Source organism: Genypterus blacodes, unplaced genomic scaffold (genome assembly GCF_046128005.1).
Source record: "Genypterus blacodes isolate CSIRO-AG114 ecotype Tasmania unplaced genomic scaffold, CSIRO-AGI_Gbla_v1 ptg000039l_1, whole genome shotgun sequence".
Taxonomy (NCBI): Eukaryota; Metazoa; Chordata; class Actinopteri; order Ophidiiformes; family Ophidiidae; genus Genypterus; species Genypterus blacodes.
Window position 1 is genome coordinate 1325852 of NW_027466852.1, and position 25903 is coordinate 1351754.

General features: G+C 42.6%; 1 protein-coding gene across 1 annotated transcript in view; it reads left to right on the forward strand.

The window, feature by feature from the left end:
* Nucleotides 1-25538, forward strand: part of nr3c2 (nuclear receptor subfamily 3, group C, member 2) — a 61281-nt gene extending 35743 nt beyond the window's left edge. The window contains exons 4-9 of the mRNA XM_076147697.1: nt 7099-7215; nt 8456-8800; nt 10192-10336; nt 14989-15119; nt 20353-20510; nt 21391-25538. Of these exons, the coding sequence (XP_076003812.1) occupies nt 7099-7215; nt 8456-8800; nt 10192-10336; nt 14989-15119; nt 20353-20510; nt 21391-21546 (1052 nt within the window). The 3' untranslated portion in view covers nt 21547-25538. The remainder of the gene's footprint in view (nt 1-7098; nt 7216-8455; nt 8801-10191; nt 10337-14988; nt 15120-20352; nt 20511-21390) is intronic.
* Nucleotides 25539-25903: the final 365 nt, after the last annotated feature.

Sequence of the window (25903 nt, forward strand, 5' to 3'; positions counted from 1 at the left end):
TTTGCCAGAAACAGTGCACACGCATACACACGTGTGCATGCTTTACACGAGAACACACACACGCATGCACACACACGTCAGAAGCAGCAAATGACGTAAATAAACCACAGTAGACCTTCAGTGTGGAGAAGGTCTCATCTGATTCAACCTCACCAAATTTGTTGTTTTTCCTGCACGTTTTTACATAAATCACACACAGTATGTACACGGAATGTTGTAGGTGAAGGTTCATGCATGAGTCCTTAATCTTTACTTTCTGTGTTTTTCCTCTGAGCTCACTCCTATGTACAGCTGCATATGGAAGACACACACACACACACACACACACACACACACACACACACACACACACACACACACACACACGCATGCATTAGGCTGACCTATAGTCATTGGCCACAATCCGACCTCCATCTCTTCCTCGTCCTTTCTTCCTGAAGATTTGTTAGTTTTGCATCGATGCAAATCAGATCCACAGCAGCCAGCAGGTTGCAGCTTTTTGTTGATTTTAGCAGCGTTTATCATAATAATTGGTAATGCAGCTGATACACTACAGCGAGAGTGCGTCTGTGTGTGTTTTATACTGCTGTGTAGTGTTAGATGCCAGCCGTTTGCTCTTTTACTCTTTTAGTACTGAGCGCCGCGCAGTGTGTGCACACATCTACCGTGCTTCCCCTCTACAAGTAATAACTAATAATAATGAATTCATTAATGATAAGAAGTTCACTCTGTACTAGAGAAATTCATATTGGATGAATCCTTCCAACAGGCAATCAAGCAAAAGCTTCAACAGAATAAAAATTATGTTTGGGAAAAAATGGCTTTGATGAGCAATAAAGGGGATTGGAGGTGTGCGTGTGTGTGTGTGTGTCTGTGTGTTTGTGTGTGTGGTGTTTTCTTTCTCCCTGGTAACCTGCAAGGTCGTCCTTTTTTTGATTTGTTTGATTTGGCACAGGTGGGCCGCGTTCTTTGAACTCTGCTAGTGTGAACGCCACACTGTGGAATCAGAAAAGTAAATAAAATATTTTCGTGCAGGTTTATTCACATTTTTACCTCCAGACATCCGAGCACCTTGAACGCTCACATCAGAACATTTTCGGAGTTCAACACAAAGGCGGCTGATGGGGTAAATCGAACATGATGATCTGTGCGTTATTACAAAAGGGGAGAGATGAGTCAACAGAATCAGAGCTTCTATTTACATCTTATTTTGACTTCTGCAGCCAGACAGTGAAACTTAATTGTGTAGGGTCGCAGTCCAACACAGCTGTTTGTGCGTCGTCCAAGTAAACTGAGAGTGTGGAGCGCTATTGCAAGGCGGTGATTTGCATACTGCTGGCACGCCGACAACAACAATTACGTCTCTGAGATGCCTGCTTTTTTTTTTTGGAAGTTGTTTGGTATTTCTCGGCCATATAATTTTAGGTTGCGTAAATACTGATGAGCAACGATCAAAGACTCGAGCGAGCGTGTCGCGTTATAGCTCGGGAGCGAGTAATTAAATAGCATTAATCCACAAGACTGACATGGATTTCTCACATCCTTTAGTTTTATGGCTTTAATACCGGAGCAACAGAGACATTTCCAGCCACTGCCAAACGACACTCAGTGTGCACGGAGTCGAAGCGGTATTATCGATGTCAGTGGCTGTATCACAGTCGACGGCTTGAGTGTGTGTTTGTGTGTCTAGTGGCTATTAAAAAATGTCAGGTTAAGGGCGACATTTTATCCTGAAGTGTGTATCTGCTGTGTGTGTGTGTGTGTGTGTGTGTGTGGCGGCAGGACTGCAGGGCTCAGTGGGGTGCACCCCACACACCCCTCGCTCCAGTCGCCATGGTGCATTTCCCACTCAAAAGAATGTCGACATAACTGGTGTATGCTGAAGTTGACAGACAACAGAGGCCACTCAGCGGGTTGCTGCCAGATTGTGAGATCATCAGCTAAAAGTAGACATGAGTGGACTCCATTAAAGAGCTCTGAGGGTTGCCATGTAATAGAGAACGCTGACAAAGCGTGCATTGTACCAAAAGGGGGGAAGGGACGCCAAATTCCATACAGTATCTAAGAAATCTTGATCTTTTTTCTCATTTCCGTGGAGCAGAGCATGAAAATGTCTCCATAGGATTTTGGCTTTGTGACATGCTCTTACTGAATAAATGGGAAAGCAGAGGTGAAAGGTTTTTGGGTGAGTCGCATGTGGATTTTGTCAAGATGAGTTAACAAAACCAAACTTTTCTTTGAACAGATCAAAGCTTTGTTTTGTTGTTGCAGTTTTATGTAACGTTATCCTGAAAAAATCTCGCTTACAGTAAATCCACCTCACATGAAACACACCTCAGCAAGGGAAGCAGTTCTGTTTATGTGTGTGTGTTTGAGTGCACGTGCAACTATTTTAGACCCACACAAACCGTTGAATGATGACTTGGCTGGTCACATCTCAGTCTAACAATTATTAACAACATCCACGGCTCTGAGCAAAGCGCTCCATGGACAGCAGGGCTCCAGAGTTTTCAGAATTGTCATTTGGTCTGACCTAAACAAGCAAGTGTGTATGAGTTTGTGTGTGTGTTGGGGTTGGGGGCAGGGACGGCTGTGTTGTGTTTCCTGTGTCGCAGTTTACTGTTTTTTAGAGCAAGAAAAATGGGCTTATGTAACGGTCATGTGATTTAGCCAGAAATAGTGGTGGGGCTACAGCTGCTGCCTCTCCTCCTGCAGCTCGGTTCCTTGGCTTTTGGCAGCAGCCAGACAGACACACTGCGCACTTCTCTTGCAAGCTCAGAAAACAACTTCTGCTCAGTCCTACACATGAAATGCCAATGCGGCCAATGTCGGTGCAATAACGACCGTGCGCCAAATACGTACACTTCAGTGCATGCTTGCAAACTGCATGTAAACAAATAATGCGCAATAGCTTCTATCTGCAAACATCATGCAAACTCCTGCACAAAACATGGAAATACATCGTGAGAAGTACCCATGACGTTAACATCGAGCCGAATGGGGCTGAACCACGTGACCTTGGGGTCACAGCGCCATAATTCACAATTCCTTTTGCGCTTTATGTGTTTCCGAGCAGATACTTGATTTGCAGTGTGTTTGAAAATGCAAAAGTAGAGCATCTTTGCTTGTAAACGTACAGTATGTGCAAGTGAGAGAGATGGAGTGAATGACTGTGTGTGTGTGTGTGTGTGTGTGTGTGTGTGTGTGTGTGTGTGTGTGTGTGTGTGTGTGTGTGTGTGTGTGTGTGTGTGTGGAGGAGCATTAGCCTGCCTGTGTGTGGGCGTATGGTGCTCAGAGGCTGGCGGACGTGTGGAAAAAGGGAAAAGGGAGGGATGAAGATGCAGGCATAAAGAAGGAGCGAGTGGAGGAGGAGAGGAGCTGTACAGTGAGGAGTTAGTGGAGCGGAAGGAAGCACTCTGAAATGGGAGATCATTGGGTTTAGCTAAGGGCTAGGCAGGAGGCAGGAGGCAGGAGGGATTCTCACCGCGTTAGCATCACTGTCAGGCAGAGTCTCGCATGCAGCCAGCCACTGCCCAGCCCGGCTCCAGAAAATCCTCTAACCGTGGTGCCGTATACGGTGTGAATCGCTGTCAGCCACGCTGTGCAATGTGAGCGTGGAATAATCAGCATTTCAATCATTTTCACAAAGATCATCATGAAATGTAGATCTGTGACATTTGAGGGATTTCCTTGTTGAGCCATAATACAAACGGCCCTTGACAGAGATGTATGTCGTACGCCCGCCTGGCATTATTATTATCATTATTATTGCTAGGATTTTACCTCTAATAGGAGTTATCTTGTTTAGCTTCATCTTTACTCTCCAGTCATCTTTGAAAATGTCAAGCTCCATACATTTCGAGTGGAGATGGAAGATGAAATGTTCAAATCTTTCCACTTATGTCACAAAACGTGTTTGGTGCTCAGCATAATCAGCATAGCTCCGATTGTTGTGATAGAAAGATTTACTACAACATGTGTCACTCTGCTGTGTGTGTGTGTGTCACTGAGGTGCCGTCTGACTAATTGCTTATTGTAACATTTAGAGTTCAATGCACAAAAGCCGTTTGCGTTGGTTTGGTACGCAGCTTTGACATGTTCTGCTCTTTTCCGCTCGTTATGTCTTAAACAGGCGCTCGGGCCTGGAAGTGCAGTTTGCATATCAGCTCTGTGAGTCATTGCAAGGTTCGCTTCTCTCCTTTATGCATATGTATTTAAGCAAATAATATTACATGCAGGGGTCAGTTCTACGTGAAATCTCTCCGTCTCCCAAGAGCAGGTGCACATTAGCGAAGATGTATGAAAGGAGTGTTCTTGTGACATGATTTCCTGTAATGGCAGCAATAATTGCAGAAAGACTTTTCCCAATGTTAATAGAACTCTAGATGATACTCACATAACGCTTGTTCCCCCTTCCATCAGCAAACACATTTTTAGAAATTGAAAACACACATACAGTATGTATGGGCATGTAGTCTGATGCATTGAGTCTTTTTATGTCATGCCATCTTTGTTTTAGTTCCTATTTCAATACCACCGAATGAGGTTTTTCTTTTTTTTTGAGCTTGTTGCAACAGGGCGTGTGGCAACGTACTTGGTTAGATTCCGGGCTCTCCCTACAGAGCCTGTGAAAGACAACTCAACCCAAAAATACTCCTGATGCGCAGGTTGGCTCCTTGCATGATCTGCCCCTGCCATCAGTGCATGAATGAATGGGTCATTGGAAAGGCCTGTGGATAAAAGCTCTATATTTAATTAGACATTCATTTTACACAAATTGCAAACACGTATTTTCAGACAAGAGCTTGAAACCCAGTCAGTCCTTTGAGATTCCTTGAGAAGCGAAGTACGTGGGCTTGATCTCCTGACTTCTCCATTACTGAGTTCTGGCCCATGTCACAATGAAAACAAATATCCCATTGTATTAATCTGTTACTTGTATCACGAAAACCTTCAGACTGTCCCAAGGGCTCCTATTATCTCTGCAAAGTTAGCTCTACTTAATATCAGCTCTCTAGCCAACACATTATTTTTAGTTAATGACATGATCATGTCCTACCGTTTAGATTTTCTGTTTCTTACTGAGACGTGGTTAGCAGAAGGCAGCAGTGCTAGAGTTCCCACAGAGACGGCACCATTAAATTTCAGCTTTTTGAATACCTGCCGAACTGGCAAGAATGGAGGAGTGCAAAGAGATTACACTGGGTAATTGTATTTCTTTGAATAGCTCAGTTTCATATGAAAGGTGCTCCAAGATACTCTCCAAATTTTATTAATGATTTTGCTGAACTACTGTCAGTAAACACCATTGATTGCAACTTTGTTTTATCATAACAGGAGATCTGAACATCCACATAGATAACCATGTAGACAATAAGGCCAAAGAACCTTTTGCACTACTTGACCCTTTGTTCTCTCACTACATGTGAAAGAACCTACGCACGCCCGAGGCCACTCTTCATTTGATTATTTATGAAAGGTCTCGACATTTCTTCTGCTATGGTTAAGGAATTGGCCTCTCTTATCACTTCTGTGTCCTCTTCGACTAATTATTTGATTTAGATGTTCAAATCAGCTCTGTCTCTGCTTAGAAACAGGTACATAAACTAGAGGACTCAGTTTATGGAGGTAATATCTGTCTGTTACTTTGTTGCCATTGACAGTTATGAATCTGATGGAGTGGCTATAACATGTTGACTTGTCCAAGGATCGGTTCTGGGACCTCTTCAGTTTAATGTTTACCTGCTGCCTTTGGGACACATTCTATAGCATTGATTTCCATAGTTATGCTGATGATAATATATCTGTCTCTTTCACCACCTGACTGAGTGTTTAGAGCAGATACATCATTGGATGAGCCCAAATTTTCTCCAATGAAGTAAAGACAAACCAGCCATATCAAAGCAATCACTAAAATAACCTTCTATCGTCTTCAAAATTACATTAATAACAATACACACCAGTTCGTAAATCTTTACACTGGCTTCCAGTTAGTTACAGGGTAGATTTTAAAGTGCTGCAACTAGATTAAATATAAAACACTGGTCTGCTTAAAGAATATAAACTGAGTAGAGCTGTTAGATGCATGGACTCAGGTCAGCTTAGTACAGACCAGAGTCTGAACTACACATGGGGATGCAGCATTTAGCTGTTATGTTGTATGCAACTGGAACAAGCTGTTTAAGAAAATTAGATGTGCCCCAAATGTAGCAATTTTTTAATCTTTGGTATAAACATTTCTCTTTTATAGGTGCCTATGATTCAGATCTAAAATGAGCACTTTATTCCTAATGTACTTTAATTCTGGAAGCAGACATCTAGACATCAATGTTTTTTTCCCTATTTTAAGTATTTTGCATTATATATATATATATATATATATATAACTTATCTTTTAATTATATCAGTGTCTTCTTAATCACTGCTTTATATTTTTTGTACCTTCATTTGATTCTATTTCTGTGTGGATGTTCCTTCTTGCTTTTGATCATGTGAAGCACACTGGATTGCTCCTGTGTACCAAATGTGCTATATATAATATTAATATTAATAATTAATAATATCGCTCTTACTCATAAAATGAAAGTAGCATTCAACATTTTACTTAAGGCACATTTTTTCTGCTTTTCTTTCACTAAGTACATTTTGTTTTATCAGCAATATGCAAGATTTCCACGGGGTCATGGGGTTCACAACAACAACACTGTGGAGCTTTTCAAATGTGATAATGGAACTTGGAAAACAAAGTTTTTCCAAAAACCCTTTCACCCACTAATGGAGGTAAAAATTTCATCTAAAATTTTCTATTCAGGTCAGTAAGTATAACTCGCTCCTCTATGCTAGAGTAAAGTAAATAAGTAGTTTTAAAATACATTGTGCCATCAAAACAAGTATGAGGCAGAAGAATTTCTACCGGGCAACAGCAACATTTATGAATAATCTTAATCTGTGAAATAATAGTACTAAAAGTACAGCTGTCTAAAATATGTAATGGAGATATAATTATAGCACTCAGTTATTCATTTACTGAGTTACCATCTCTGCCTGGGTCATAAGTAAACCGCCACACTCTCTCTCTCTCTCTCTCTCCCTCTGTAGGTCAACACAACTACCTGTGTGCCGGGAGGAACGACTGCATCATCGACAAGATCCGAAGGAAAAACTGTCCGGCATGCCGCGTACGGAAGTGTCTCCAGGCCGGGATGAACCTTGGAGGTGAGGTTTTCATGCCGTCATTTCAGATTTCCCTGTCAGGTGTGTCAGGCAGGACCTTTGAGGCATGATAGAAATGAAAAAGTAGGTCTGGCTGTAGTCAGCGGAGGACTGGGAATGCTGAGTCGCAGAGTATGTGTGTGTGTGTGTGTGAGAGCGAGGGAGTTCATATAGTATATAGTACCGTAACTTTACACTGCATATGCATTACTCCATAGGATGCCAGCTGAAAAAGGAATGCTATGAAGAAGTTCAATACTGTTGCTGAGTGGGATGTGAATATCTCAGCGTTAAAATGTGATCGATTTGATAGAAATGCATTCACTGAGTGGCTATGAAACTATAGTAATAGTCATATGTAAAAAACCATTTAGTTGTCCTTCTCCCATATGAGGTTAAATTCAAACATGCAAAAAGAAGAAAAGCAAATAGGATTATCAAAGTCATTGTGACCACAATGGTGACCAATGGGGGAAAGAAACACCCACAAACCTTTATTTTTGTGCTTAAACAGTATTTAGTTCATTTTTGGAGTTTAAATTAATCAAAAGTGTGTTGTTGTTGAGTGGAATGACATTTACCTGTGGTATCCGGGGTGAAATTAATGATGCCAGTGGAAAGCTGCTCAGTCAGACGTTTAAACTCAGCAGCATCCATCTTTGCGACTTTGTAGAATCAGGTGAGTGAGTTTTACAAACAAAATGAATAAATGATGAAGACAACAAAATTGCCAATTATATAAACAAATGTGAATCTTTATGAAGGTTTCATTTGAATCATATAGAGCCACAAGAAGTTTATTATGTGAATGCTGACAATCCCACTATTATCCGTATTGCAATAATAAGGTATTATTAGAAAGGATAATGGCATGCCTAGTATGGCACTGTATTGTCGTCCTGGGTCTGCTTAGATTTATAGTCTTTGGAATGAAACACGGTTGTGTAACTTTGTGCTCTTGGTGTTGAACAGTCTCACAACCTAACATCCTTACAGTAACTTCTTGTAACTTACATCTTCCTTTAGAAATTGATATAACAGGTTATGTGTAAAGTTTGACTCCTTTTTTTCTGTGCTGTTGAAGCGATAATTGATGTCTATATTATCACCTCTGACTGAATATTGATATGAATCTTACACACCAAATACAGTGGACACCAATATTCACACACAGGTTCTGCATTCATTGTCTGTATTTAAAATGAGAACTAGCTGCTAATGAAGCCAGTTGTGTTTCCCACAGCTCGCAAGTCAAAGAAGTTAGGCAAGCTGAAGGGAGTCAACGAGGACCTGCAGGGATCTAAGGACGGCCAAACTGCTGCTGGTGGAGTGGGAGGAGGGTACCTCTCCTCAGAGAAGGAGCTGACCGCCAGCGCTGCCAACGCGCTGGTTCCCCATGGGGCCGGGGTGGTCACACCTTTCCTGTCGCCCTCCATCTGCAGTGTGTTGGAGCTGATTGAGCCCGAAGAAGTGTACTGCGGCTATGACAACACGCATCCCGACACCACCGACCACCTGCTGTCCAGCCTCAACCGCCTCGCCGGAAAGCAGATGGTGCGCATGGTGAAGTGGGCCAAAGTACTTCCAGGTTAGTGACCGGCAGAGCAGCAGTGGGCCGCGGCATGAATGCTGTTCAGGAATGTTTCGAAGGCAGAATTGGGAAAGCGCGTAAAACGCTGTGCTGTCATTAACCCTGCTTAGTGGAATGTAAATAGAGACTTTTGGACTAGAGGTGTAAAGATGAGATCATAGATAAATCTTCACTTTTTGACCCCCCCAGTGTAATAATGTAGCTCTGATCATTTTATCATGGCGCGTTTAATCCGAAATTATTAGATGCTTAAATTATTCTGTGAGGGCTTCAACAAGATTAGCAATGAAATCTTATTTTATGATCAAAGGGGGTGAAGATTAAGATTCACAAACACAACTCATTTACATCGCCGCCATCAGATGCCATCCTGGAAAAAGAGGATCTCACGTTGTCCTCATTAATAGCGTGTCTACCTGTGAGCCGTGGCGCGGAAAAGTGAAAGAGACATACAAGTTTCCCTGAAATGCCAGTCAGTGGGAGACGTATTGAAAGATGCCTTACAGGTAGCTCTTTGAGGCGCTTTAATTTGCTGTATTGCAAATATTTGATACCTCCACGGTGTCTGCTTGCCATATCCGGACATATAAATAGAAGGGGAGCCAGACAGAAGGGTCAAAATGGGTACCTTCGACTTTCAGATATGCCATCGCCTGCATTCAGTTTACAGTTAGATGTGGCAATGCAAACACACATGCCAACAGGGAAGACTGGAGACTGGAGATGGTATGGGAACAGTGTGAAGACCACCGTCGTACCAACTCTCAAGCATTTCATATTAGTTCTTTTCATATTTAATAATCACCCGGCCTCAATGCAAATCATTACAGCGAGCGTTGCACCCCACTGTATGCACCAACATCACAAATATTGAAAATTGTTGTTTTTCAGATTGACATATCGAGTCTGAGACAGTCGCATAACCCCGAGCACCGCACCCTTTGTTTAAGTTTCTTGCAACGGTTTCGGTTGAAATTTTTGCAACTTTCCCATCCCAGTCTGTTTACGGAGCGGTACAGACAAACGCGGCAACGTCTGGGAGTCATGTGGGATTTGCACAAAACAAGAATATGTGAATGCTCGGTGATTATTCTGTCAAAACAAATATGGCATAATCTCACCACGCTGTAGTCAAAGACACATGGGCTGTAACGCACCTACAGCAAGCACCTACAGGTACACACACACACACACACACACACACACACACACACACACACACACACACACACACACACACACACACACACACAGAGACAGATGCTCACGTGGAAGTGTTGCCAGCCACATTAAAGCATAGAGATGTTTCTCATGCCTCTCTAATGCTGCCTCATCTCTATGCCCGTTGTGTGTAAATGTGTGCTATGTGATGTGTGTGTTGTTTTTAGGTTTCCGTGGCCTCCCCATTGAGGACCAAATCACCCTGATCCAGTACTCGTGGATGTGTCTGTCCTCCTTTTGCCTCAGCTGGCGCTCCTACAAACACACCAATGGACAGATGCTCTACTTTGCCCCTGACCTCATCTTTAACGAGTAGGTCTCTCCTCCACTGTCCACTCCACACTGTGCTGATTGCTCTGAATGTATTAGATCGCACTGGACTTGACTTTTAGCAATTGTTCAAAATTTTACAAAGAGATGAGGTCAGGCTGCCTCACCATTCTCATTCCACCTGAATTTTTTTGGGGGCGGGGGGCATGGCAGAGGGTCTAGTACCAACATTTGAGCGAACTCGTCTCTTTGTTCAAGTCCAATCACAGCGAGTACAAATGGGAGCTTGCAGCGTTTGTCTTTTCAACATCTCGACACATTTAAAATACATTTGCTACCGTCTGATGTCCTGCGGGATCTCCTCTATACAAACATGTCTATTACAGATGTGAGAAAGAATAATTTGTTTTCCAGAGTGTATAAGTGGTTGAACAGTTTTCTATCCTGGAGAGCTTTCAGTCAGGTTCCCGACAAAGACTGTTTAGAAGCATCTGCGCTTTTCAGCACCGCATCCGATGTGCCAGTATGCATAAACATGACTTTGGTATTGGACTTTAGCTCATAAGAATGCATTTTCCTCCTGTTCCTCAAAGAGCCAAATATTTTGTTGTAATGACGTTTCTATCCGTAAGTGATGATGTATTTATATGAGGTTCTAATCTCGCATCTGATTCGCAGCTCAGGAAATGCTTTTGTGCCTTCAGATGGCTCCTTAATTGTCTCGGGCCACGGGCGATCAAAGCCGAGCAAGGGCAGTCAATGGCCCGCTTGATCTGTACTGATATATCTGCACCGGAGAGTGCAAGCAGGGGAGAAGTGTATGTGTGGGTGGGGGGGGGGTAGCTTTTCTCATTGAGCTGTAGTGCACCGCTGATCATCAATTGAATGGTGAGGGACGAGTTGAAAAGGAGAATAGCAACCTCTGTAGGCAGCCTTCTGTAGAGGAGCAAATTCAGTGGAGAAGCAGAAGAGGCGCCCAACTGCAATTATAGGTCAGTGCGAGTCACTCTTTTGTCCATAATGAGTAATAAGAAATGTGTGGTACGCAGCTACAAAGACTCCATCCCTCTTTAGTTTGCTCAGGGTCCTTATTGGTTTGCCACTCTCTCACATTTATCAACCCTAAATTTTGATTTATGTTTTTAGATTACACAGTAAATTACATGTAAATATTCACAATGAACCCATAAATAAGAAGACCAAAGACTGCAGCAGGTCTGCCCGGTTGACAGATGGGTTTGGTAGTCAGATGAGGTTTTGGATTGTCCAGATTTAGTGTTACTGGATGTTGGTCACATGATGTTATTCTCACCCCATCCGTGTCTTTTAGGGTCAGGTCTTAGCTAAAGGTGTCTTTACTGGCCAGCCGTCTGATTTATCCTTTAATCTGCCGTTAATCTGTCTCCCTTTGTTGGTTAATTCTTTACGTTTTTTTCTACTCGTCCTAACTTTGCAGAGGGGGCAGATTTATATGAAACTATACGATTTGTACTTGCAACCCATGTATGTAGCTGATTTACACACAAAGGTCAGGTCAGTTTGACTAACAGAAACAATAAAGCAGTGATGCTGTTTACAAAATTCAAAAAAAAGGTATCTCTTCCCCCAGGATTTTGTGATATTTTTTGGGGATTTTTTTCTAAAATCTTTAACTTTGCTGCATTAAATTTCCCCAAATTTGACAACACACTTTTTATTTATCATGATTATTATTTACATAGTTGAAATAGATCTACTTGACAAAGAAACCCAAACAATATGCATAGAACAGGCGTTATTTTATTAAATTATGTGATAAAAATTATGTGGTAGAAATTAATGGAAATTGAATTGGATGATTTGGAAATGGAAATAGAAATTATGCAGCTTTGCGGGTAAAAGTGGTGTTTTGTTGAATTTGCATTGAATTTCACCATCGCGGAATTGCGAAAAGCTGGAGGGACGGATTTACTGCAGTGCAACTGCACCTGAGTAAATCTGTCTCCCACTCATACAGCTATGTCATTATGGCCTTATGTGTGAACAAACTACATTCTTGCAATAAGAGTCGTTAAACGACATTATAAAGAACTGAAGAAACTGTGTAACGAGACGAATGAGAGAAAAACAGCTTATAAAAAATACAAAGCCACTGCAACTGGAGCGCACTGCAGTGTAGCGAAGAGAGAGCGGAGCGGAGCGGGACGCAGCAGCAGGTCAGAGTGGAGCAGGTGGAGGGTGGAGATGGTGTTGATGTGGCTGACGTCTCACTAGAATACTGAAGGAAACTGCAGCCAAATTAGCACGGAGACTTTTAAACTAATGCGGTGTAGGTTTCTTAACATCTTTGGTGGCGTGATTATTCCTCTTCATTGACATTTCTGCAGAACAAAGGTTCTCTTCCGCACACACACCACTGTGGAGGTTCTTTACAATAACACAAAACTCAAGCACACTAATTTATTTTCTTATCTTATCTAAATCCATAAGCCCGTAGGATCAGGCGCACTTCCTCACTGCTGACATGCAGAATGCGCTCAGTTGACAGGCAAACTTTCTTTCCTGGCTGTGGACTCTGTTTGATAAATAACATGCAACAACTCCAGGTGCACAATGCATCAGAAGCTACATGCAGAAAGGCTCAGTGCAGCTGACTGCGATTCTTTTAGGGGAGAGGGGGTGGGCAGCGTACACTTGTTTCCATAGCTACTTAGTGCTTATCGACTCGGGACATTAAGGCATTTATTGAACAGACAGTCCACTCGCTCAGCTATTAGAGCCCCAAATCTGTCACTGATTGAGAGTAAATACAACAAAGGTAGATGCACATCAAAGAATTATCTTCGTCATTTATTCTTTTGACATGTAGTAAATGCAAAGGCGCATTGCCTACAGTTCTCAAAGCAGCAGATTCATCATGTCTGTGCACAGTGAGCAGACGTGCTTTATGTAACACGTGCAAATGTAGGGAAATGAAATGCATCAGCCGATCATCAAACCGACGCAGAGTAAAGTAAGAAACAATACACAGCAGCTTCACTGTGGATGAGGTGTTTCAACTCGCGAAACCTTTTTTTTTTCCTGCCACTTCCAGAAGCACAAAGGTGCATCTGAACTTTCTCACTGCCTCTCCTCTCTGCTTTGAGAGCTGCTTCCTGAATCTCTCTCCATAGAAACGCAGATAGGGAGAGTTCAGGACTGAGAGCAAGTGAGGGAGAGAGAGAATGAGACAGAGAGAGAGAGAGAGAGAGAGAGAGAGAGAGAGAGAGAAAGAGGGAGTGAGAGAGAGAGAGAGAGAGAGAGAGAGAGAGAAAGAGAGAGAGAGAGAGGGAGTGAGAGAGAGAGAGAGAATTGCGGTGGTGGGGTGGGTGAAGGAGCGAGATTGCTGCCAGTTTTTCTTTCCTCCCAAAACCAGCAGCTCATTTTGGGCAGTGATTCAGCAAAATTGATTTCGGGAGGAGAGCGAGAGAGAGAGAGAGAGAGAGAGAGAGAGAGAGAGAGAGAGATGGGGGAGAGAGTTGGGGTTGGGAGAGAGAGAGAGAGAGGGACAGAGAGAGAGAGAGCAAGATTAGGAGGAAAAAAACGTGTGGAGACTTTAGAAACTCCAGCCCAAAGTTGTATCGAGGGATGTTATGCTGCACTTTGCGAAGCAGCTCAGCCCCCCCCCCCCCCCCCCCCCCCCCCCACCACCACACACACACGGGCACGCACGCGCACACACACACACACACACACACTGCTGGGGGCGGCTGTGTATGTGTGGGGGGGGGGGCGGGGGAGATGGGTCTGCTCATCTTGCAGAGGCAAGTAAGTTGTCAGTAATTTAGTCCAACTGGCAGGCGTGTGTGTGTGTGTGTGTGTCTGTGCGTGTGTGTGTGTGTGTGCGTGTGTGTAAAGAAAATACAGTCTTATGTCTAATTACTGGTGGGATACCTGATGAATGATTAGTCTCGTAGTTATCATAGTGGAATCTGTAATGATGTAACAAAGCGGTTTTGCTGCGTTAAGCTCCAAAAGCTTCCGACCTCTTTCAAGTGGAGCCACACCACTTGCATTGAATTACAGTATTCTAGATGCGGTGGTGATTTATAGCACAGAAGTGGCATCGGCAGCCAGAGATTCCCCCGAAAATCTTGTGGCATCTGCACGGCACATTTCTGATTGGCTCCTGCTTCGTCCCCTCTAACGTGTCTTTCCTGTTTTTGTCAACTCTGTGCTTCCTTGCTGCCATAAATGAGACAGAAAGGAGTTGAAAATTCACTCTGGCTCCTTGTTAAGTGTTTCTATGGTGACTCTGGTCAGTAAGGGAGGTCTTTCCTAGGCTGCTGCGGTTCTGGAAAAGTGGTGCATCTGTGCTGCGATACTGTATGCAGAATGCTGCAATCTGGAGGGATTTGGTATTCTGCTTTTAGCCCCACGCAAGCAGGATCCTCATCTGCACCGTAACGTTGTTGCACTAATCTAAACGGCCGTGACCGGACTGGTGCGAGCGAGGGAGCGAGAGAATGAATAAACGTCTGAGTGAATTAGTGAGTTAATGGAGACATACTGTATATTAGTGAGTCACTGAATGAGCAGTGTGGAGTGAGTGATTGGATAGAACTCTGCAGCAGCACGGTGGACCTTTGGGGAGCTTGTAATGCTTGAGTTTGTGTCATACATTTGTTTGTGCCTCCATGTTCCTCTCCCACATCCTCTTTTGCTCTTTCTTTCAGGGACCGCATGCAGCAGTCGGCCATGTACGACCTGTGTGTAGGCATGAGGCAGGTGAGCCAGGAGTTTGTGCGGCTGCAGCTAACCTACGACGAGTTCCTCTCCATGAAGGTCCTCCTGCTTCTCAGCACAGGTAGGCAGCGGCGGGGGCACATGGGGTGGGGGGGGGGAGACGGGACCCTGTGAGGAAGAACCGGGTCGAAACCACAAAGCTCATGGTTTATGTTTTAGGTTGTTTGAAAAAAGAAAGTAAGGAAAAAGGGAATGGGAAAAAAGGAATGGAATAGAAAGAAGTTAGGAAGGAAAAGAAGGAAAGAAATAAGGAGAGAAAGAAGGACAGAAGAAATGAAAGAATCAAAGGAAAAATTACATTAGTTTATATTTAGTTATTTAGATAAATATAACTAATAAATAATAATAAATAATAATAAATACTAAATAATATATAATAAATATGTAAAATGGAAATAATGATGTAAAGTAGCAGTACCTCAAAATACCTCATTAGTCCATTAATGGTCAAACTTTTGGACAAGTACAACATTTTAAATATACATTTTTTTCAACATTTTAATCAGTTCCGAGTCGGTGCAGCAGCTGTGATGCAGTGAAGCAATGCAAGTGTTCCAGAACTGATTTTGGCTGGTGTCATCTCCATAGGAACAGCACATTAATCATAGGTACTGTAGGAATGAAGTTGAAATGGTTAGAACCAGTAACAGTGACCAAAACCTTACCATTAATTAACCATCCCTTTGTATTTGTGTTGCGTAACGTTGGGGTTATCATCAAAAATATACATTCAAATGGAGTTCTACAAGCAGGCAAATGCTTCTGCAGCTCTGTTCCCTTTTCTACTGCATTGTTTTCAGTTTCACAGCTTTCTGTAGGGATTTTTTGAAGGCAGTTTGGGTAATCGCTGACTCGTGATATTCAGAATAACACTGGCAGAGCATCAAAAGGTGGATTCCGAACCAGTTGGCAGCAGATTTGACCATGATGATGATGGTAAACATGCCTCGGCAGTGAACACGTTGCGTCTGTGTGACAAATCTGAGCGCCTGGAGACGTGAAATCACCGATTCTGTCAAGCAGGTGAAGCAAAACTATATTCATCAGTGAGCAATGAATTGTGACCAAACGCATTGTGACCAAACGCCATCATCTTCAGCTGTCATTATGTCAGCAGCTTGTCCCGGATCATCACTTCTTCTCTGTTAGCAATTAGGAGGATGCGGCGCTTCAGAATCCTGCTTTTTAAAACCACTGCTTAAACTGTTATAGTTACCTGGTGAACAGATTTGACTTCCAAAGCTGAGGCAGAGAGGGGGGTGTATACTGTGCACGCTAGCCTGGCTTCAAACTCTTTGAACTTGGACACCCATGTCAGCAAGTGGAAACACTCACTGGAGAAGTATTTTTTTATTTCATTGGTATTATTTTTCACTTCCCAAAATGGTGTGGAAGTGCTGGACTTGCATAGAACCTTTAATACTTCCCACTGAAACGTTGAAATTTGAGGCATTTGGCTCACATTATTTTCCAACACCATTACATAATGACTGCAGTCATAGATCAGTGCAATTTGTTTCACTACAGTTATGAAAAATTCAAAACAAAAGCATTACCATAGAGGATAACAAACCAGTGTGTGGCTGTAAACATCAAATAAGCCTTGGATGTTCTTCAGCTATTTCTGAGGCCTTGTTTGTTGTTAACAGAGGAAGCAAATGTAAAAGGCTACATAATGATAATGACAAAACTAGAAATAAATTGCAAGATTTTTCAAATACATCTTTTCTACATCTACATGTTGATTGAAACATTTGATGATTTTTGATCTGCAGCCTTCCTATGTAATCAGTACAATATAAGGACTTTTTGGCCAATGTGGAAGTTGTAAAAATAATTGTAATACTCTCTACATATGCAAATATAGAATAGAATATAATATAATAGAATATAATAGAATATAATATAAAATAATATAAAATAATATCATATAATATAATTTAATACATTTGAATATATTTGTTATGTTTGTTAGAGATCCATTCCTGCAGCTGCAGACTGGTGTAATGTTGGTCTGGCTGAGTTGTACAGTGCATACAGTTACAAGAGGAAGAGGAGGTGTGAAAGTATTTCCCTGATATAAACTCAGCGTTGTTGAGTCATCTGGAGGCAGGGGAGCTCTGGTTGGGCTTAAGATGTTTGATGTGCAGAGAGGCAAGGAAGAAAGTGAATGTAGCAGGAAGCCAAGAGGGAAAAAGGAGAAGATTTAGAGAGTGGAATCAGACAAATGTTGACAGTGTTGTTGAGAAAGAGACAGGTGCATAGCTATAGGGAGAGAGAGCGGGAAGACAAAGCCTGTGGTGGGGTGGGGGAGTTGGTCCTTCTGTTGCTGTGGCCTCCCTCTCCTCTCCTAGCTGGTCCTCTGGAGGTTTTCCAGTCAGCCCTGCTGTACTTAATAAAAGCCAGTCAAGCACCAGGCAGTGCTCCAAGACCTGCTATTTTCCCCCCACTTTCTTCAAACCTGGCTCGGAATTTTAAAGCAAAAGGGTGTGAATAAAATCGACGCAGGGATATGCAGCAGAGAAATTCCTCCACTTGCAAATGATGGAGCGACTGTACGGAGCGTTCACAAACATTTCAGCAGCAAAAGCACTTCCAAATACTTTCAAAACAGCTCACTCATTTCCAGTCATTCTGATAATGTTAGAGCTGGAAGAAGTACCTGCAGAAATGTTTATAGAGGAGTTGTCGGAACTTGTCAGCTGAGCCGGAGTCACCGAGTGTGTGTGTGCCTCTGGGCTAGTCTAACGTGTGTTAACTGTGTGTATGTGTGTGTTCGAGAGAGGGGCATTGTGTGTGTGTGTGTGTGTGTGTGTGTGTGTGTGTGCGTGTGCGTGAGATCAAGAGAGCAAGAGAGCAAGAGAGCAAGAGAGAGATGTTATTCCTCTCTGACCTTGGCTAAGGTTTCACTGTGCCTGCGGTGTCTCATGACCTTGTTTGGAGCTGGTACAGGAGCAGTGTCCTGTTCAAACCAGTTACACTTCCCCAACCTCAACTGAGAAGCCAACAGCATAGCTAGGTGATCTCTTGTTATGGGTTATTTTACTAAATGTCTCCTTAATACTTCCTTCTTCCCTGTGAAGTAGCTGGGAAAGTCAGCGGTGGCTTTGCTGATGCGTCTCTTGCATTTTACTGCAAATTACGTAAAGCCCCGGTAACTGCCCTACATAAAACCACTTCCACGCAAAGCAGTCATTAGTCTGATATATTAATGCGGATTTATTTTTGGACTGCATTTTAATTTAAACTTCCTGTAAGACCCTAAAGCGTCACCGTGCTCAGTTAGGTGTTTTAGTCATTCTCAGGGGCCAGTTGTAGAATTCTCCGATGAATAGTTTTGGATAGTAAATCAAAAGTAAGAGCAAACCTGTCAGTTAGATAAGTACCTGCAAAGCATGGCAGGAAGCTGCATGTCCTTAAAAGACACACTGGTTAGAAGGGGAACATGTCTCACAATGGCATCTGGCAGACTTGGATGAGTTATGTTGGATTTTTTCTGTTATTTTAAGTGCAGTAGAAATTAGCTTTCCTGGACTTGTAATACCCATAATAATGCAGCTGCTCTCATATTTCCACTGAAGAAATATGGCCTAGTTGTAAATGCTTTGTACCTGCAGCGAAAATCAGTTTGACACCAATTTACGATGGTGTAATACCCCACTTTGGTCCGGTGCTCCACCTTTAGGGGCTTGTCTTAGTTCCTAATCAGGGAATATGTGGGTCAGTTGGAGGAAGACAAAAGGTTCAAACGCATCCCAGGGTTTTAGCACGATCATGTCAGCTATGAAACCAGCTCAGAAATCACAGCCTCTGTACCCGAGCCCAGGCTGTTTACATGTCCTCATTTCTTTCTCTGATATTGTTGTTCCTGATGTTTGGAATGAAAGAATTACACAGAGAGATAGAGAGAGACTTGAAATGTACATTATGTTTAGTATCCCTGCTTGACTGGCTCTTAGCTGCAGTTGAGAGATCCCTATAGATAGAGGTACAGTATGTGTAGAAGTCTTGTGATGTTCCACACAATGTCGATAATGACTTTCACCAATCCAATTATCCATCCGGCTATTTTTGAAGCGATGCCGTATGATTCCATACAGAGGCGGCGTTGTCATAAGTCCGTCCATGACAAATGTGTGTACTGGAGGTCTGGGTGATCACTCAAGGATAATTCCCTCCCCCCTCCACCCCTTCACTCCCTCCTGTGATCACCCCTGAGGTGTTTCTCAATCCGGTGGTCAGCAGCTTGAAAGTCACTTTAAAAGCTTTTGGCAGACGTCCACATTAGTGACTTTGGTCGGACGGTGTGGACGGTTGATGGATTGTGTATTTATCTCATCCCTCATATCTGTGTCATTACTTCCATTACACCCTCTTTCAATTAATGCCACCAACCAAATCATCACAGCACTTAAGCTCCCGTTACTGAAGGAGGGCGGCGGCCATTTAATACCACTGTTCACCGGACAAAATGTGAGATAAGGGAGGATTGTTTAACATAAAAGGATCACACTTTTAAGCCATGTAATCACTGTTGTATCCAATAATGCCAAGATTAGTTTGCAACCCTGCCTCCCAGTTTTATCAGCCACCCGTTGGTGTTACACGCACAAATTAATTACCCACTTTAAAAGTTGAAAGTGGTCGAGATGAGTTCCTAACTTGGCTTAGGTTGTCAAAACAGGAGATTCGTCCAAATAAAGGCCACTGTGTGGGAGTTGGAGCACAACTCACAGCGCATCTCTAATTAGTCTATACAGTTGCACAGTTCTGCGCTAAAGGAACTTACTAATGGTTTTGTGCGTTTTAGCTCATTAACTGCAAATGTTGTGCGTTGCGTTTCTGCCAAAAGAAAAGGAGAAAAAAGAAGAGACTCTGCTTGAGATCAGTAATTCATCACAGGGAATATTCAATTTGCTTTTAATTTAGGCGAAGTTATGTTTTGATGGAAACCTATCAAATGCAGTTTTGAACGTTGGATTGTCCTCATTGGTAATTCAGACAGATTTGAGAGTTGGCTGCAGAACGGACAAATAAAACTTAAAATGAGTGTTCAATGCTTTCACCTCCTGACAACAGTGATGTAAAGCAGCTGTTCCATTTTAAAGCAAGTTTTGTTTGTCCAAAATCAAAAGAATCAATTATCAATTTAAAATGTTTGATTTTGAATTTTGAATTTGAATTTTTACAGTGCAATTTAGGAAATGACTCCCAATCATGTCAGAATATCAACAAGTAGTACTCATCAATACTCAGTTTGTGACAATGTGTGTGTGTGTGTGTGTGTTTCCCAGTTCCTAAAGAGGGTCTGAAGAACCAAGCAGCGTTCGAGGAGATGAGAGTTAATTACATTAAGGAACTCCGGCGTTCGGTGGGAAAAGCAACTAACAACTCTGGCCAAACCTGGCAGCGCTTCTTCCAGCTCACCAAGCTACTGGACGCCATGCATGATGTAAGTATCCTCGGCCCGTCTGCCTCTCGTGCCAACTGCCTACGGTACAGCACAGGCTTCCCTTGGCAGCCTCTCAGCGTGCCGTGCAGCCACACAAGCTGGGACGAACGGCACTCTGGGCTTCTAATATCTCTGGAATTGTTTTGAGTAAAATGGTATTGTAGATTTGGATAATGCGCTTTTTTAGTGGGTTTGCAGCACTGTGGCTTGGATTAAGGATTAATTCACCCAAGTCTTTCCCTCTGGCGGATTATTTGAAAGGGGGAGTAACCGGCCCTGCGTCGCCAAATGGAACACAGAGGAGACAATTCCAGCTCACACTTTTTTAGGATCTGTACAAATTGGTCACCGCAACAGATCTTGGGTTAACCACTGCTCTTTTATGCACAGCTCATCCGACCTTTGACCTCATGGCAGTGTGCGGAAAGTCCCAAACAGAAAGTCAGTAGGCAAGAGGTCACAGAAATAAAAAGAGAAAGAGATTCTGTTCTAAATTAGACACCACCCAGAAAGTTCATACCTTTTAACAAACCAAAAGTTCTGCACAGATTTGAGTCGATCTCGATTTAATTTGGCAGCGAGTCTGAACTTTCCACCAAACTCCTTTTAAATCTGTTGACAGTTTTTGAGAAATATTACAGCCAAACAGCCAAACAAAATGAAAGCATAAAGTCTTTGGCAGAGTCAGACAGAATGACTCTACTTAGAAGGTCATAAATGAATTCAGTGGTGCCCCCAAGTGGTCAATTTAAAAGGATTGATAAGGGGTCAGTGCCCCTAGCAGAAAGCATTCAATGAATTACGTTACATCAATATGTATGAAGGATAGAAGCATTAGAACGCCGTTTATCGCGCTGAATTGTGTGTCTGTCTTCACCAGCTGGTGGGAAATCTGCTGGACTTCTGTTTCTACACCTTCCGCGAGTCCCAGGCCCTGAAGGTGGAGTTTCCCGAGATGTTGGTAGAGATCATCAGCGACCAGATACCAAAGGTGGAGTCGGGCCTCACCCACACGATCTACTTCCACAAGAAGTGACTCACTCAACGGCTCGGTCAGACGTGGCATTAGGAACCAGGAAGGAGGAACCGAGGAGGAACAAGTTCAAGAAAAGAGCAGAAAATGTGCAATCCAGGCCTGGCCCACGGCCCGCACCTGTCGCCCCGTTTATGCCAGCAGCAAACCTTGGCCCTAGATGTTGGGGGGCGGGGGGGCGGGGGGAGTAGAAGAAGTGACACGGTGCCCCCGCCCCCCCCCGGGACAGAAACAACAGGGAGAGGGGATTTGAGCCCCTTTTTGTCTCTGTAGTCACCACGGGCAGGTCAGTGCTGTGGTTGTGTTTGTGGGAGCAAGAGTGCAACACCTTGAGAAGGACTCGTGATAAATGTGACAAAGCAAAACCCCCCACCCCCCCCAACCCCCACCCACCACCACCGCCCCCAACTCCCCCGGCCCAAAGACGATAACAGTATTTTCTATGGAGATAAAGCCATACATTTCTTAGGATGTGCTAGATGCGTTTCTTGACGCACACACGTAGAGGAAAACCCCACTGATACATACACACACATACATACATACGCACACACACACATGCTGTCCACATGCATTCACATTTTTTTAAAAAAAAGAAGAAAAAGCCGCACAGATGCACTCCACATGCACTAAAATCAGATCAGCAAATCCCCTTATGATTCTAGAGAGAAGAAAAAAAACAAACATTAACTGTGGCTTATGCAGTCTTTCTTAAACAATAGCACTACAGAATATATAGAAAAATATGCCAACACGTAGATTTTGCTTTGCAGTGTAGCAACATACTGCAAGACAAACGGGAGGCTCACTGTTCAAGGCGAAAGGTCTATTTGAATATATTCCAAGGGCTATACGAGCATCTTCATAAGCTGATTAATCACATAAAAATCTAACAAGTCCAATTTTTTGACTCCTGGTCGGCGTCATTCATAACTGAATTTTGTTTTGTTAAATATGTAGTAAAAACAATCAAAACTAATATGCAAACGTCCAAAGCTAAAGCTGTTTTGAGATAAAAAGTGTTTCTATTGTGTAAAGGAAGCTTGAATACAACGCACGTGAAGATCCCATGTCATAAAAGTCACTATTTTTAGGCATTGTGGTGTAGAATTGAAGACACTATTTATGAACTTTGTGCAAACGGTGAAGAGTACTCGCAGAGTGGGGAGAAAAAGAGGAAAAAAAAAACACACGAGGCCCTGCGCTCACCAAAATGATCTCGGTGGATCCACTGGTAACGGATCCCACCGAGGTGCGTCCGTAGTATTTGCTGTCATCTGTGTATCTCCAGAGCACCTGTCCAAATGTCCGTTTTTACTCTCAATGAACGCAAAACCAGCCCTTTGTGAAGCAACACTTATCTACTCTTCCCAGAAACAATAAAAGCATTTTGTAAAACGTCTGTTGCAAAGGTTTAGTTTTTAACGAGCCGGTCATTTTACATTAAGGTGCTTCATTTCTACAAAGCCAAGCAAACATAAACATGTACAGTTAACCGTAGATAGTCCGTGCGAATACACTATGGAAACAGTTTAAACACTCTGTAATGTGGATATAATCAAACATGGAGCATTACTCTGCAGTGCTTACAGCAAATGGCTAATGTATCAAAACCAGGCAAACGTGTACAGGTATTAACACCACATTCTATTCAGCTGTTGTACAGAAAATGTTTAGAGGTCCATGTGGGTGAATGCTCGATAAGGAATCGATGATGGCGTTGGTATGGCCGCCTCTTTACCGACTTTTGTTTTCTCTACAATTCGGGCCAAGTACTTATAAGTGTGGCAGCCGTCCGGACCATTTAGTCGTTCTGGAACGCTGCTATGACGCTACTGAACAGCACTTAGAGCCACTGGAGAGGAAACGCAGTGGAGATGCGCGATTATTCGTTCGCTCAATTATTTTTTTTTGTGTTCGTTTTCGCCCTGTGAGTGTGTATTGACGTGTCCACGCCTGTATGGGTAAGTTCGGAGGGCGGTTTTCCCTGGGAAGCACGTGCATAGTTGACTCGCTTCTTCAACGCGGGCGCTTTGCAGCGACGTTACGGGATCAGCCGCATCGTATTTCCACGTTTAGATTTGCACAGAGGGGATATAATGTGAAATGAGGCATCAGAGCAGCTAGCGGGAATTGTCCATTTTGATAAGTAACTGGGATGTCGTATTTGTGTTCGTGGCCTCGACCCCTCGCCATGATGGCGCCGGGCCGCACTATGAGGTCTCATCTGTGGTGGGATTTGCGTGAAGATGCACAAAGGCGGTGAGGCGAGCAGGATAACTAACAGGAAGGCCTCGCTTTATACCATCCATCTTTGTTTGTGCATTGTTGTGTTGGAGTCGTGAAGGAGCCTTTAGGTAAATCTCTCACCGTTTTGTTATTGCTTTCCCCCCATTTTCTCCTTTTATTTTTAAATGCAAAATGTCTAAAGGTTCATAGGATGAATGGGAAAGTATTTTTGAGAGAATTATATTTTGCTGGAAAACAATATTTAAGTACTTTGTCTAAAAATGATATCCTTTTTGTAAAATGAAAATGTTAATGCATGCTTTTTGATGAGATGTTTACATTGTATTTAAAAAAGGGAAACTTTGTGCCTTTTTATCTCACCTGATTTACAATTTTACAGAATATATTGTAAATAATACAGCAAGTCTTTATGTTGAGTATAGTATAAACATTTCTACTTAATCATCTTGTTGGAATATTGGAAAATGTTTCCCCACTCGCCATGTTCTGTGTGTGAGACGGATTTATAGCAAGGTGGACACCAGAGAGGCCAAACGGAGATATGAATGTATCATATGTACATTGTGAGAGACTTATGGAACTTACTACCTGAATGTTAGAGAGAACATTTATTATCTTCTTATTGAGTAAAGTTATTTGATTTTTGCATCTTTTTTTTTTTTTTTTACTTTTTGCATCATTGTTCATGTGGCTCAAACAAAAAAAAAGCAAAAAGTATTTCTTATTATGTAACAGAAAAATGTATCATGTGATGGATCCATGCGTTGTTGTTGCTGTGGCGTTGATTTTATCACGGCGGAAGGCAACGTTGACGAGCACCACGGTTAGAAATCGAGAAATCAATAACTATTACAGCCGCGATACTTGAGAAAGCAAAACATTTCTGACGCTCCGAGAAGGCGAGTGGAGGAGGACGATGAAGTGACGGATGTACAGACTGTGAGAAGTGAAGTTTAGCCAACTCTAGATTTGGCCGTTTGTAAACCAGTGCACCTGAAACTGGACATACTGTACTAACTGCCGAGATAACTTTCTGTCACGTTACAAAGTAGACGGGCACTTGTACCTCCGCCAAGGCCGAACAAGCCTATACTAAAATTGGTCATGTTCCTCAATGCAAACAGAAGAAATTGCGATACTAATAATAAGACTGGACCCAAATGGAACCTGTTGACTGTGTACCCCGGGATAAATACACTGTTTGTTCATTGAGATTGCCCTAAAAAATATCAGCAAATCTCTAAATCTTAGAAAAGGACTCAATGAAAAACATTCCTTGATCCGTCTTGACGTCAATATCACTGAGGCCTCAACCAACAATTCCATCAAATATCTTCAAAGTCTTTCTGACCAACCGAGGCCAAACCACAAATTCCTTGGCGGAGGTAAAATAATTTGACCTAGAAAAACGATAATGGAAAACAATATGATGATCTAAACTCCCCACATTAGATTGTTAATATGGTCAACTTTTCTTTAACTTCATTAAGAATCATCTACACACTGCAGACTATAAAATAAAACCTTTCCAATGCTCTTTAATGCTGTCTCCTTTTTAATTCACTCTACTCTGGCATGAATGACTCAGAATGTGTCGAGCTGCTGTCTCAGTGCACTACCACATGACTTTATGTGGAGTCGCATCATTGCCATTTCTCCTTGTCCACTGCGATGAATCGGGTGTAGAGAGACTAAGCCATATCTCCATAGCCATGGCAGAGCATTTCTTATTAATATATGCTTTTTTTCCAATTCCAAAAATGACTTTTTACTCAAATGCTTTGTACAATATTTCTCAGCAACTATCCAGCAAACATACAGTAGACATCCTTCAACTTAAAATTGAAAAAAAAACAAAACATAAAAAGTTCTTTGAAACCAGTTACTACTGTACATCTTGATGCAGATATTGCCATACCTGTGTTTGCAAAACTATTGCAGGATTCTAATAAAATTGTTAAATTGATGTGATGTGTTTATTTGGAGTGAGCGTATGTGTGTGTATGTGGGGGGGGGGATACTGGGAGACAGAAGTTAGGAAAGGCGCCCGCAAAAGTACAGGGTTGTTTGATCTGGACGGGTCTGCAAACAGCTACATTAGCGAGCCAGA